General features: G+C 47.1%; 2 protein-coding genes across 10 annotated transcripts in view; one reads left to right on the forward strand and one right to left on the reverse strand.

The window, feature by feature from the left end:
• Window positions 1-13,060, forward strand: part of AFF4 (ALF transcription elongation factor 4) — a 53,378-nt gene that overhangs the window by 39,391 nt on the left and 927 nt on the right. For 4 of the 9 annotated variants that reach the window (XM_066197233.1, XM_066197235.1, XM_066197234.1 and 1 more), the window contains exons 20-22: window positions 592-635; window positions 1,438-1,658; window positions 2,200-6,848. In XM_066197233.1, coding sequence (XP_066053330.1) covers window positions 592-635; window positions 1,438-1,658; window positions 2,200-2,318 — 384 coding nt within the window. In that variant the 3' untranslated portion in view covers window positions 2,319-6,848. Of the gene's footprint in view, window positions 1-591; window positions 636-1,437; window positions 1,659-2,199; window positions 6,849-7,409; window positions 7,477-8,984; window positions 9,220-11,319; window positions 11,414-13,060 lie in introns of those variants that run through there. The other 5 variants (XR_010723144.1, XR_010723145.1, XR_010723143.1 and 2 more) reach the window with 3 other exon arrangements.
• LEAP2 (liver enriched antimicrobial peptide 2) lies at window positions 7,872-9,850 on the reverse strand. Its single transcript, XM_066197240.1, has 3 exons — window positions 9,626-9,850; window positions 9,057-9,208; window positions 7,872-8,134 (listed from the first exon to the last, which is right to left on the reverse strand). Exons 1-3 carry the CDS (start codon window positions 9,680-9,682, stop codon window positions 8,098-8,100), a joined length of 246 nt encoding a protein of 81 aa, XP_066053337.1. The 5' UTR covers window positions 9,683-9,850; the 3' UTR covers window positions 7,872-8,097.

Here is a 13,060-nt window from a genome sequence, read left to right on the forward strand (position 1 = left end):
GTATTAAAGCTGGGCAGAGCTTTAAGAACCAGAACCCTGCTGGTCCTGGCATGACAACTCTGTTAATTTCTTCTCTAATAAATAAACCCTTTAATAAACCCTTTAGGCTTCAAGGAGAAGGGTGTTTGCAGTGGGATGTTGGCTGGGTTTCGGTAAATTGCCCATGAATTTATCTAAATTTCTGTGCAGCTGATTCTGAAGCTTCCAGCTCTCCATGCTGAGAGGAACCAGGCTCATCACATACCCAGTCTTTCAGATTTGGGATATCTTTAATTGTTCAATGCCATTGATAACAGACTTTTTCCATTAAAGGGCTGAAAACCTAAAATGTTCCCAAAAGGGGCGATGGACTACTCTAATACTTGTTTGTTTTGTTAAAATAACCCCTTTATTTGTGTCTTAGCCATCAGTAAAAAAGGATGTTTCCCTAAATTTCAGTTTACTGTGATATTATTGAGAACGTTACTTGAAAGTACAAGTACAAAACAAAAAAAACTTGCTTAAAACGACCCAATTAAACGACCAGATAAAATGTAACTAGTGGAAGTATAAACACAAATCAGGTGAAATGTGTCTTTTCCCCCAACACAGAATTGCTACAATAACTCTCAAGCACCATCACCTGGCATGGGAAGGTGAGTGGTAAAAGCTGTTTCCTCTATTTCTCAACTCACAGGGCGTTTTGTCCATTTCCTGTGTGTGTGGGGGGGCTCAGGGAGCAGCTTTTGGGGTGGTTATTTGAAGGGTGTGGATTTTGATCCATTTTTTTCTGTAATTATCGTGGTGGAGGGAGGTGCTGCAGCTCTGCAGGGTTTGTCAGGTTAAAAATGGGACAGCGTGCCACTGACCCACAAGTCATTTATCCCAGGGAATTTTGGTGTTTAATTTAATGCTTCCCCCCCTCAAACAAGAGCTTTATTAGTGTTGCAAGGCCAGAGGTTACAAGCACTTGCAGGATTCTCTGTTCCATAGTTTAGCAATTACTTCTGCTCTTTTAAACCCAATAACGGACCTTTGCTAAATTATTCAATGAGTTTGAGGGGAGGACAGTTCAGATTTCCCCTGTGTTGTCTGCAGTAATGTTGTATAGTGCAATATGCTGGCAGTGGAGTTACCAGGTAGCTGTAATTTTTATGTTCTTTCAAGTTCATTTAAACAACGAATTTAAAGTTTTTATTGACTAAAGAGATGCTGAGGTTTGGTAATTAGGTTTTGTAAGCCAGAAATAATTGTTGGATCATCCTCAGCAGTTCCCAGCTCGAGATTTTCATTTGTTATGGGGCAAATCTTGATTTTTGATGTGTAAAGTGGGAGTGTTTTCCCATTCCACACCCCGGGTGTGGGTAGAGGGATCTTAGGGGACATCTCAGAGCATGATGTGTCTAAAACTGCTGCATTTCTGCCTTTCCAATTCCATCTTCCTCTCTGGGTGAGCAGCAAACCTGTGGGGATGCCATCTCCAGTCTCTCCAAAGCTGTCTCCAGGGAATTCAGGAAATTACTCTTCCGGGGCAGCCAACCCTTCAGGGAGCGGGTCCTCGGTGACGATCCCGCAGCGCATCCATCAGATGGCTGCCAGCTACGTCCAGGTCACCTCCAACTTCCTCTATGCCACTGAAATCTGGGAACAAGCAGAACAGCTCTCGAGAGAACAGAAAGGTAAGGGCTGCCTCGGGGGCGTTGAAACCTCCACAAGGGGCTGGAACCACTCCCAAAGCTTTGATTTTGTTGGCGGTGCCCTTGGGTGCTGAACCTCTTCAAAATCAGGGGGAAGTGACACTTGGGGTTGCAGGGGTACCCCAGGCTGGGTGTTGTGGTTGTCAAGGTGGCGTTGGCGTTGTGACATAAAAATCTTTGTTGCGTTTGCTGTAAAGCGTTCAGCGCGGGAAGAGGAACTTGGCGCGTTTCCCTTTAGCGAAGACTTCCTAAGGAAGTTTGGCTGTAGTTTAATTATTTTCAATTAACGAAATGTAAGTTTTGAGGGAAAACAGAGAAGTCTGGCAATGGTTTAGTCGTTTCCAAGCAGTCTTGTGCAGAAGAGCAGAGAAAGGGATTAGCAAGGACCTTTCTCCTCCTTGACTGCCCCATTCCCCCACCTCTGCTCGTTCCCTTCCTGTCCATCCCAGCGATCCGCGCTGGGAACTGGGGTCGGATGCGCTTACCGAGCGCGCTCCTTTAACGTGTCTTTGTGCTGTTTTAGAGTTCTTTGCTGAACTGGACAAGGTGATGGGGCCCCTGGTGTTTAACACGAGCATCATGACGGAGCTGGTGCGGTACACGCGGCAGGGCCTGCACTGGCTGCGCCTGGACGCCAAGTGAGGAGCCCCAGCCCGGCCCGTTCTTCAGCTGCCTCTGATTCCTCTCCACAACACTGTGTCATGTCAATAAGGAAGACTGCCATAACACATTGCTTAGTTGACACTAAGAGCAAGGAATGCTTTCCCATGTCTCCCATCCTCATTCGTGTTTTGTGTTTTAACCCCAGATCAAGCTGGTTCACGGACTTCTCCAGTATTCCCGGTTTAAGTTATTTAAATATTTGAAAATTTGCTACATGAAAAATGGTGGTTTCGCTGATCTGTCATGGATAGATCATTGGGATTCCAGTCACAATACATGAATAGTCAGTTTAAATCCTATTTATTTTAATTGTTTTTTTTAAATTTTAATTTTGAAAAGCCCCATTTGGGGCTGGTTTTAGCTATTTCTTCTTCCCTAAATTTCCCCTTTTGAGTACTTAGAAATTAAACCTAGACACTTTATTTAAGTACTTTGTGAGCTTTGTTACTCTGTAATGTCTTGTGGTGGTAGAGCCTGTAAAAGGAACTAGGGTTGATAGGTTCTAACGAGTAGGGACACCATACTTCTCATGCCTAATGCCTATGAGTCGACTAATAAATGACAACTACAGATTTATTATTGCAGAATTTGTACTAAATAGAAAAGTTCCAGATATTCTTCTACGTATTGAGATACTTCATTTAAATGAATTATAAAGAAATTTATATGGAAAAATATTTAGCTGGATCTGCCTTGGATTGTTTCCAAGGCAGCTTCAAGCCATGGATTAACACTATAACAATCACAAAACATTACAGTAATTTGCGTTTAATGTAACGTCCAGGCAATGGTGTAGGAATGACCTTCAGTCCAGTGGGTGCGATGCAAACAGGAAAGGCTTTGGAAAAGGACAATCTCGTGCTTTTTTTTGCATCTCTTCATTTCAAATACCTTTTTGTTTCTGTGCTTGTCACTTTTTTGACAGTTAGGAAATCGGGGAACTCTGTGGTTCCAAACCCCAAGAGTAGCTCAGTTCCTACCAGAACCGTCATTTGCGTGTTTTCCATTGACTGAGAAACCAGGAATCTTTAGTAGAACTCTAGGTCCATGCTGTCCTCTTAGGGTCTGCTGGGTGATGGACACTACAGGCTGGCAGTGCAGCGGCCACCCTGGGGTGGGAGCGGAGCTGCTCCTGCAGGAAGCACTGTGCTGTGCAGGATGGATGGCAAACTTGGCTTTACCCCGTGCTAATGAAGGTCCCGTTCATGTCACGTAACGTCCACTCCCGAGGGGGCTGCTGGGTGCCACAGAGGCTTGCTGGAGCTGCAGGTGGCCCCTCTCCGAGTGCAAACCAAAGTACCTTTCCACGTGAGGTGCTTGTCTGAGTTAAAGGTTTCAAATGCTACTGCTTTCAGTATTGCTTAGTGCCCCCAACATGTCTGGTGTGCCTTATGCCTTACTTTTAGATGAAGATTTTATGAACTGTTTACAAGATGTTTTACAGCAGGACCAGGTATACTGTATGCAGTGGTCTTCTGCAGTACTTGGGTAAAATTCCATTTCCTTTTTCAAAGTCCCGGTGTCTGTCACACAAACTGACTCATCGTGGTGGTCTCCTTCCCCAGAGTCCAACTCTGAATCCTTTGGAGTGAGATTGTGGAATGCTGCTTTGTTTTCTCTCCCATTGAACCCTTTTATTCTGTACCAGATATGAACGTGCATGTTCAGGAAAATTATTGCACTAAATTTTTTGTGTAGGTGTAGTTAAGTGCCAAAATCACGGCAACCTCGAGAGAAGGAATAGAATTCTACGCTCCTTAGTACTGCAGTATGTCCTATGGGCTTTAAGAGTTTAGAAGTTTTGCAAATTAGTAAACCTACTACAAGGTAGCTGCATCTTCGTAGAGCTTCCTTTGCGTCCCAGCGTGTTTTGTACTTCCAGAAAAGCTTTGCTACGTCCGGATTGATAAACGGGGAACAGACCTGGGGCTCTCCCTGACTCGACTCTCCAGGTCTGTCGGAGCATCCTTTTTATGGAATCACTGTGCAAGGTCACCTTTCTGTTAGTCTTTGCTGTTGGAGACAGAACTCTGTACCCTCAAACTCCCCGCCGTGGGCATGGGACACTGTCAGCTGTTTCCTTTCCTCCTCTGAAGTGCCTCGCACACCTCTGACGCTGAGAAATCCCTTGGTAGAAGTTGCATTCGTGGGTGGGTTTGTGTGTAGTGCTGCACTAGCCAGCGTGGCTGTTCTTGGCTTGCTCCTTTGTGCACAGTCACCATTGCTGTCAGCAGGAATGGTGTCGTCTCGGGGAATTTTGTTTTCCTTAACTAGAGTCCCCCAAATACCTTTTGGTGTCACGCGGAATTGGCCTCTCGAAAACGCATCGCTTATCCCTAGAGCAGTGGATCTTAGAAATTGGCTTCAAACAAGCAGAAGGCTTTCCTTTGCATCATGTCAAAAATGCGGACCTGAGCTGGTCGGAAGTGTCCCGGCTGAAGGGTGGACTCCGTGGTGGCAGAGCCTCTGGAGGTGCTGTCCCAGGTGGTGTGTCTGTGCGGGGGATCCGCAGGGGGCTTGGGGGGGTGGATAGGAAATGCCTTGTGCAGCTGGGGCTGGTGCAAGCGGATCAGTTCGGACCTCTCAATTCCAGAAGCGTTTCTTAATTTGGGATTGACCCTTGTTTCCAAGAGGGAAGTTCTGTACTTGATCAGATTTTATAGCCAAAAAGAAAAAAGCAAACACGTCCTAGGCTTCCATCCCTCTGCCAGCGTAGGAGGGGCTCTGTCCCTGTCCTCGGCAGCTCCCAGCACCACAGGGGGAGTGCAGGTCACAGGAGTGACTAAGGAGGGACTCCCCAGTCCTGGCTTCCCAAACGATTCCCTGGACAGGGAATGTGTATCGATGCATATCCAAACTGTAATTTTAATTCCCTTGCTGATCATGGCCCCAGTTGGTGAATCTTAAAAATGGCTCAATCAGACTAGGCTTGCTCAGCTATCTGTGCTGTTTGACTTTGCTCTCAGACTTGCAGGTTCCAGGTGATAAAGGTGCAAACCATTTATTTATAATTCCAAACAAATCTTCAGGACACCAGAGTAAACCAGCCCAAGAGTTTTGTTTTGATTTGAATCTCAGCCATAAAGCAGAGCAGACGGACGGCTCTCCTTGGCTTCGATGGCAGTATGCAATTTGTATTGTATGTGTCTTTTAATATATATGTATATATATATGACTCAGTCTGTCCAAAGTATATGTTATACTTGTTTTTAGATTATGGTGCAACTGACTATATTGATATATTATTTATTGAGTGCTGAGTCACCATCTTATTGGTGATAAATATTGCATATTATCCAGGAGTGCAATGTATATTCCTTTAGATTGCTGAGGCTTGATTGCTGTGGTAACAAAAAAATGCCCTGAAATGTATTTATGAATGGCCCCAACACACAGAGAGTCAGAATTTATGGGAATGATGTAGCACTTGCCTGGGGCAAGTAAAATAAAGCCGTAGGCAGAGAATTACGGAGTTTGCCAAAAGGCAAACCGCTGGAAAGAGAGAGAAACTACCTTTGCTGTATTTAATGTCATTTTCTGAAAAGACCTTTGCTGTCACTGCAGTGTTTCCATTGAGGCAGATCCACGAGGGCCTGAGCAAGTCAAGTTTGAATTACCCATTGGGGAGTAAACAACTTCCAAATTCTTAACCTTCACGACAAATCCTTGGGTCAGGGTTGAAGCTTCTCCCTCTGAGGTGTCAGTGTTCTGGAAAACCCCTGTTCCCGAGCAGTGAGGTCAGTGCTGGGCATCCTGAAGGACAGAGAGGAGCCAGAGCTTTGCTCTCCCATCAGCCAGCTGCAGGGGTGTTGCAGGAGGGGTTTCCAGGCAGGATGTGTCCCTGGGAATCCTGGTGTGTCCCGGTGTTTGGGCTGTGGGGAGGGAAGGGAGGAGCTGCTCCGGGGCCGGCCTCTCCTCAGCCCCTGCATCCCCCTGGCAGCAATTCCAGCTGCTGTGGCAGCTCAGGGAGCTGAGCTCTTGGTGTGCCCTGCTCTAATTCCAGCTGGGAATTGAATTCCCCCTGGCAGTGGGCTCATTGCTGGCTCCAGTCTCTGTCCCTGTCCCGGGACACGGCTCCTGGCGCTGCCTTGGCATTCCACATCCCAAACTCTACTCCGAGGACCAGGCATGACTTTCCAAGCACAGTTCCTGACATTTGTATCTGGTCCCCCTTTTAAATTGTTTAAAAAAAAAAAAAAATTTTGTATATGGAGGATAAAGTGCTTATATATTTATTAAAAATCCTTTATCTTATTTGAAATTATTATTTGGTGAAGAACGGGGTTTTTCTTTTGGGGGAGGGCTGGGGAGGGGAGGTAACTTTTAACCTGTCACTTATAAATGAAGCCCTGATTAATCCTACAGAAAGGTACTATTAGTAACTAATGGGATGTCTCTGTTTTATGCTTTGTACATGACGAGTCCATGTGTTACATTTTGTTTTCTATCAAAAGATTTGGACATCTGTCTTCAACCAAAACCGGAAAAAAAAAAAAAAAAAGAAACAAACTGTGATTTTATTTGTTGCAATACATTTGAAATTTCAAAGGGTACTTTGGGGCTCAAAATTAGGATTTCTAAGTCAGTATGTGCATTTCACGTAATAAAGCTGTTAATGGTGAGCAAAGTATTATATACTAACTAGATTTTTTCCACATCTGTATAGTATATTCTATGTATTTTGTGGTATTGAGATTATAGAAAGTTTAGTGTCTGAAACATGCGTTTAATGTGTATTTTTAAACAAATTTATGGCAATTAAAATATTTGGAGAAAAGGGTATCACATTTCAATTTGTAAAGATCTTTTTAACTACTGTGTCATTAAAATGCTTTGTACAATGCAAAACTGTAACTGGAGAAACTAAGTTTAATAAATATCAAATAGATTTTCTGTATTAAACTTCCAACCCCCTGTGCTTGTATCTGTTTTGTGGGGACTTCTCCTCCCTGGAAGTGCATTTTTAGGCAGACTTTTCTTTCCTTGATCCTACTGCTCTGCGGAACAAAAGTAGCATCCAGTGTGTGTGTCCAGACTTGTTGATTTTATCTTTTTTTTTTTGTCTTTCAGCCTCCAACTCGACATCCAGCACATCAAAACAGCATTTTGATCAGTTCATTTTAAGACAGGAGATAAGGTCAGTGGCAAAAGTCAGTCTAGGACACGTATTTAAGTAAATTTGATTAGAAGTAATTAAGAGCAAATAGTTCTCATTCCACTTATCGCTGGATATATTTGAGATATTGGAATTGCTATCAGCATTATCAGTTTGGCTCCCTCTTTCCAACAGGCCTTTATCTGAGGACTGATAAGAGCTAGATTGGGAGGAGATGGGGCCTGATCCACTTCATGCTCTTGCCAGGGTGGGGGAGGATAAATGTCCAAAGTCTGGCTGGAATTAAACCCCAGCTCTGTGTTCACCATCCACTTTGCTCAAGATACAAGGAAAAACCAAGCTGCTTTTGCTGAATATATATTTTAATTCACACCTTCAAATAAATAATAGAAAACATTACAAAACAAACAAACGAGGAGGAGATGCAGAGCCCTTTTATTGAGCTTGGCCAGCGGCCTCCTGAGGCATGGCTGTGGGAGGAGATGCTCTCGAGCTCTGAAGTCCTTTCATCAGCACAGGTGACAGAAATATTAAATACCCCGATTGCTCGAGGCCCTTCCAGCTCCTGAGCAGTCAATAAATACATCCCAAGTGTGTGGAGCATGGTCAGCAGTAACAGTGCAGGCTGTGCTTGGTGCCAGCTCACGCCGAGGCCGTGGAGAGGAGGCAGCGATTTTTCCTGGGGGGAAAAAAAACCATCATGAGGCTTTGGGAGCTGGGGCTGCCCGTGCCACGCTCAGCCAGGGGGCCCAGCTACATCTCTGTGCCCCTGTGCCAGCAGTGCTGGCGTCAGGCACACTGAATTCCCCTCAGCTGTTCAGTCTTGATTCGTTTTTCGGTCTTTGCTTTCCATCAGAATTCCAAACATAGCAGAGCAACCCAACCACCCTGCCCTATTTACTTAGTTACCCTAATAATTAATAATATACAGTAAGCTTATTTATAATAATATTCATTAATAATTGCATATTCATTATTAATAGCATATTCATTAATAATAGGATATACAATAGTCATTAATAATAGGATGTACTTATCCGTTACTGCTATTTACAGATAGCAGGAAATGACTATTTTCTGTCCTATCTCTGAGGGCTGGTGTATGTGTACAACAGGTGCCATACAAAATCACCTTTCAGTCATTAAGTAATCATTTTAACTAATCAATTTATGTGTAGTTGGACAATTTGCTCATGCCTAATGAGAACTAAATAGCTTTTGATATCCTAGTTGCTTTTTAAACCATGAGCTTAAAGTGCTTAATTTAGGGTAAGGTATTAATGCAGGCTTTTTCACTTCTTGTTAGTGCATGCTTTGAAAGGAAGGGTTAATGGGAAGGTCTGTAAGTTGCCTACAAGCTGTCTGGAGCCCTGCGTTCTCTTTGCCCAGCCAGGTTATTTGGGGTTGCAGTGAAAGGACTGTGGCTGGCACTCGGGAGAGCTGGACTCTGCTCTGTTTGCTCTGCTTACTAAAGAGTCTGAGTCTGTTGCCCCATCCCCTATTCCTGGTATCTTTTTTTATGCACCAAGCGACCTCTGGATCCCGTTTGGATGAGCCCAGGTGGGAAGCAGTCTGCAGCCCGGCACGTTGAGGATGGTTACCTGCAGAGCATGGTGAGGCACTCGCTGTTGTCCCTGCAGGAGGCTCCGATGGGTCTCAGGGACACCCCTCTCCAGAAGGGCGTCATGCGCCGCTGCCGGGGGCTGCGGGGCTGGGCCGGGGGCTGCCTCAGGGACAGGGACACGCCGTGGCTCTGAAACACAGCAGGGTGACCGTCAGGACACGTGGCAGCCACCACAGCACGTCCTCCTGCTGCTGCTGGGGTCAGCGGGCTTCGTTTTGAGTGGAGAGCTTGAAATCTTTCTGGTTTTCAGATGGCAGCACCCTCGGGGTAAAGCTCTGCTTGCAGCCCAACCCCAAAGAAATATCTACCAGCATTAATGATGGTTTGAAGCTTCTTGGGAGTGAAGGCAGAATCACTGGCTGAGCTGTGGCTCAGAGTAGCCCAGTGTTCCCTGGGCACTAACTACGTTTTTACCATGCTGGATCCTCTAAAAAGCTCCCTCTTAACTCCTGCCAGTTGTCCATCCAAATCATAACGGCTTTTATGGGCTGCCTGTCCTTTCAATCAGCCCTTTAAATAGTTTATTTCAGTATCATCTCAGTTTACCTGGCTGAGCAGCAGTGAGCAGAGCAGAAGGGCCGCCGTCACTTTCCACCAGTGCATCTTCCCGGCGGGAGCTGTCACTTGTGGGCAGAGCAGGCACAAAGAGCTCCAGTCAGGACTTCCCAGGCTCTCAGCTACATTTTTATAGACTTCATTCTCTTATCGTTGTATCAGCTGCCAGTTATTACAGGGCCAAAGTTCACTTTGGAACAAGAGGGAATCGCTAAGTCTACATCTGCTGCAGTGATCTGGTTCAAGGCCTGTCTCGAGCTAATGATTTACTCCCCTTCCACTTGTACTTTGTCTGGTCACTTGTGCTGACCCCTTGTGCCAACTGTTCCTTTTTTTAAAGCCCACCTAAGATGTTACCAGAACTTCACGGTCTATTTTTAAGCAAAAGGGGGGAAAAGCCTAACTTAACTTCTGTAGCTCTGAGTTAGCCAACCAGGGGTAAGGGTTGTCTCGCCAAGCTGATTTGGAGCAGAGAATTGTGCTTTTGATTTGTTCCTCACTCTTGGTACTTGAAATAACCATAAGGAAGTTGCTTAACCTTTATTTCCAGGCACACGGTGCTCAAAAAGCAGGTGAAACGCTTTCCAGCTGGGTTTGGGAATGTCAAATGTGTGCTATCTCACAGAGCTCTTCCCCCAGGAATCCAAAGGTGTCAGAGATAATCATCTCTAGGTAGATAATGCAAGAGGCCGCTCAGGGCTTGTCTGGAGCTGAGGAGCTCCTTGTGCAGACTGTGGTTTCCCAGAGATGAGCCATCTCTGCCCCCAAGCTGTGTCACTCACCGTCAGGCTTCCCAAAGTGCCAGCAGCTCCCGTGGGGGTGGAGGGGCTCTTTGTCATTGAGAGGAAGCGTCGGTTTTTCCATTGTGGAGTGAGATTGCAGCAGCAGAGAAAAGCGTGAGCAGAGCTGCTACCTCTCATCTCTCCCCTCTCCTTACACACTTGTGTTTGTCCCAGTGTTTGTGTCCCCTGGCTCCTCACCTGTGGGATCTTGTGGATCTCATTGGATCAGCCTGGGCTGGTGAAGGTGGGGGGAACTGCAAGAGCTTTTGGGGCCTTTCCAACCCAAACCACGCTGTGGCTCTGTCTGCTTCCCACATCTGTCCCATGTGCCTCTGAGGTTGCAGAGTGGCAGAGAGAATTCCAGCTTGTGTCACTGTGTGCAGGTTTTGGAACACACAGTTTTAATTCAGGTAAATGCTTCATAAAAGTAGTAAGTGTATAATGAACTGTGTTTTAGCTAAATTGTAAATACAGATCTGGATGTCACAGGCTCAATTTCTTTGATTGCTTAATATGAAGGCACAAGTGCCAGCGTGGAGGGCAAGTGACTTAGATTAAGATAATGCTGTGATGTCAGATGATTACCCCTTAGCCCAAATTTCACTGGGATTAAAAGAAAAACCTTCCCAGCATAGTCTACAACCGCTATTCAATCATTCCCATCCTCGGGTGGTTCTTTCACACCTTCCTCTGCCCTATTTGTTTTGCTTCTCTGGGAGGAGGAAGCAAAATTTTCATCTTACCTTGGATTTTAAGGGAAGGAAATAAGACAGTAAATAGAGCAGACAAGTAGCTGAACTTAAAACGTTTATTTTATATTTGACTGGGAGTTTCTAACTAGTTTTTCCCATGGAGTCCTTCCTTTTCATGCATCCGAGTTCTAATTTCTGCTGTTCCCATCAGGCATTAGTGTAGAACACAAAGGAGGACAAGGCAGCAGCAGGAGCCCTGACTTCTTCCATGAAGCACAGGATTTGGAAGAGCAGCAGAGCCCTCTGTAAGTCACCGTCCTTCAGCTTTTTTTTGGCTGGGGAAGGCTGGTACTTTGTGATGATATATCACAATTGTTGTCTGTCCTTCTGGGTCACTAATTGCATCAGACTGTCCCTGTCAGCGAGCAAACTGCTCTGTGCAAGAAACTGGGGGGAAAAAAAGAGTGTAACTGAGCCGGTCCTTTCCATGCCCACAATTCCCAGGGGCCGGTTAGACCCGCAGCAGAGATGTGAGGGAAGAAACACAAAATAATGCTCTGTTGCCACATCTAATAATCGCCCAAAGGAGAGTAGAAATAAACGAGCGAAAACTTTTCAAGCACCTCGTTCAGATTCTGAAATGCCCACGGGTCAAACTCCCACTGCCACAGGTTTGGCGGGAGCCGTTCCAGCTGGGAATGGGGCCTGCATCCGAGGTGGAGGTTGGCGAGGCAGGGTTGGGATGGGTGGGCACGGTCACAGGATGGCAGGGAAGGTTTGGGATGGCAGGGCAGGGTTGGGATGGGTGGGCAGGGTCACGGGATGGCAGGGTCGGGATGGGGCAGGGGATGGCCGGGCAGGGTTGGGATGGCAGGGAAGGTTTGGGATGGGTGTGCACGGGCACAGGATGGCAGGGCAGGGTTGGGATGGCCAGGCAGGGTTGGGATGGCTGGGAAGGTTTGGGATGGCAGGGCAGGGTTGGGATGGCAGGGCAGGGTCACAGGATGGCAGGGTCGGGATGGGGCAGGGGCAGGGTAGCAACAGGCTGCTGGTGCAGCAGCTGGGTGCCGACCCTGCCCCTGAGCACTGACCCTGTCCCTGGGTGCTGAGCCCACAGCGGCGCTGACCCTGCCCGGGGCCGGCGCGTGGCCGCGGTGCCGCTGCCCCTCTGTTTGCGTTAGTCTGGCCCCTGGGCCAGCACAGCCCGGCCGTCTGCGGGCAGGAGCAGGGAGCTGGGGAGAGCCCCGGGCAGCGCTGCCCTCCAGCAGAGCTGCTGGGACGGCGCACGGTGACTGAGGTGCCAAGGCTCTCGGCTCAGGGGCTGTCAGAGGACAGCCAGCGCCGCGGCTCTCGGAGGCGCCGTGAGCAGGACACCACGTTCTGTGACAGACGAGGGGGATGGCTTCAAACTGCCAGAGGGCAGCGTTAGATGGGATATTGGGATGGAATCGTTCCCTCTGAGGCCCTGGCACACATTTCCCAGAGCAGCTGTGGCTGCCCCTGGATCCCTGGCGGTGTCCAAGGCCAGGCAGGACGGGGCTTGGAGCAACGTGGGCTAGTGGAAGGTGTCCCTGCCCATGGCCCGTGGCACTGGGTGGGTTTTGAGGTCAGTTCTGGGATAAATCTGCCTCTGTACATCTGTCAGCTCACAGCTACAGCAGGCAGTTTGTTGCTCCCTACTTCCTTATGCTGTCTAGAAAATACCAGCTACCCAAAATGCGGTTAAGCAAAGAATATTTTTGGCACAACTTGGGAGCACTGGCTGACTGGTTTTATTGCCACTTATCCCAACCTCAGGCTGTGCTTGGAGGACACACGAGAGTTTGAGCTCAGCCTCATGTGCTCGGTGTGAGCCCCAAAATACTCCAGCACTGAGCTATAAAAATTGCACCGCCCCAGCTTCCCAAAGTGAGAGCCTGAGCATCGTCTTCCTGACAGCTCAGCCCTGAGCA

The sequence above is a fragment of the Chamaea fasciata genome, unplaced genomic scaffold (assembly GCF_029207755.1).
Source record: "Chamaea fasciata isolate MVZ Bird 193981 ecotype frontalis unplaced genomic scaffold, bChaFas1.0.hap1 SCAF_15, whole genome shotgun sequence".
Classification (NCBI taxonomy): domain Eukaryota; kingdom Metazoa; phylum Chordata; class Aves; order Passeriformes; family Sylviidae; genus Chamaea; species Chamaea fasciata.

What these genes read in the sequence shown, in the direction of transcription:
- LEAP2 (XM_066197240.1), bottom strand. Translation starts at nt 9,682, where the DNA reads ATGCACTGGTGGAAAGTGACGGCGGCCCTTCTGCTCTGCTCACTGCTG. An exon ending in GCTCACTGCTGCTCAGCCAG is followed by an intron (nt 9,209 to 9,625) that starts GTAAACTGAGAT and finishes GCTGTGTTTCAG; the next exon opens with AGCCACGGCGTGTCCCTGTC. An exon ending in TGCCTCACCATGCTCTGCAG is followed by an intron (nt 8,135 to 9,056) that starts GTAACCATCCTC and finishes TTTTCCCCCCAG; the next exon opens with GAAAAATCGCTGCCTCCTCT.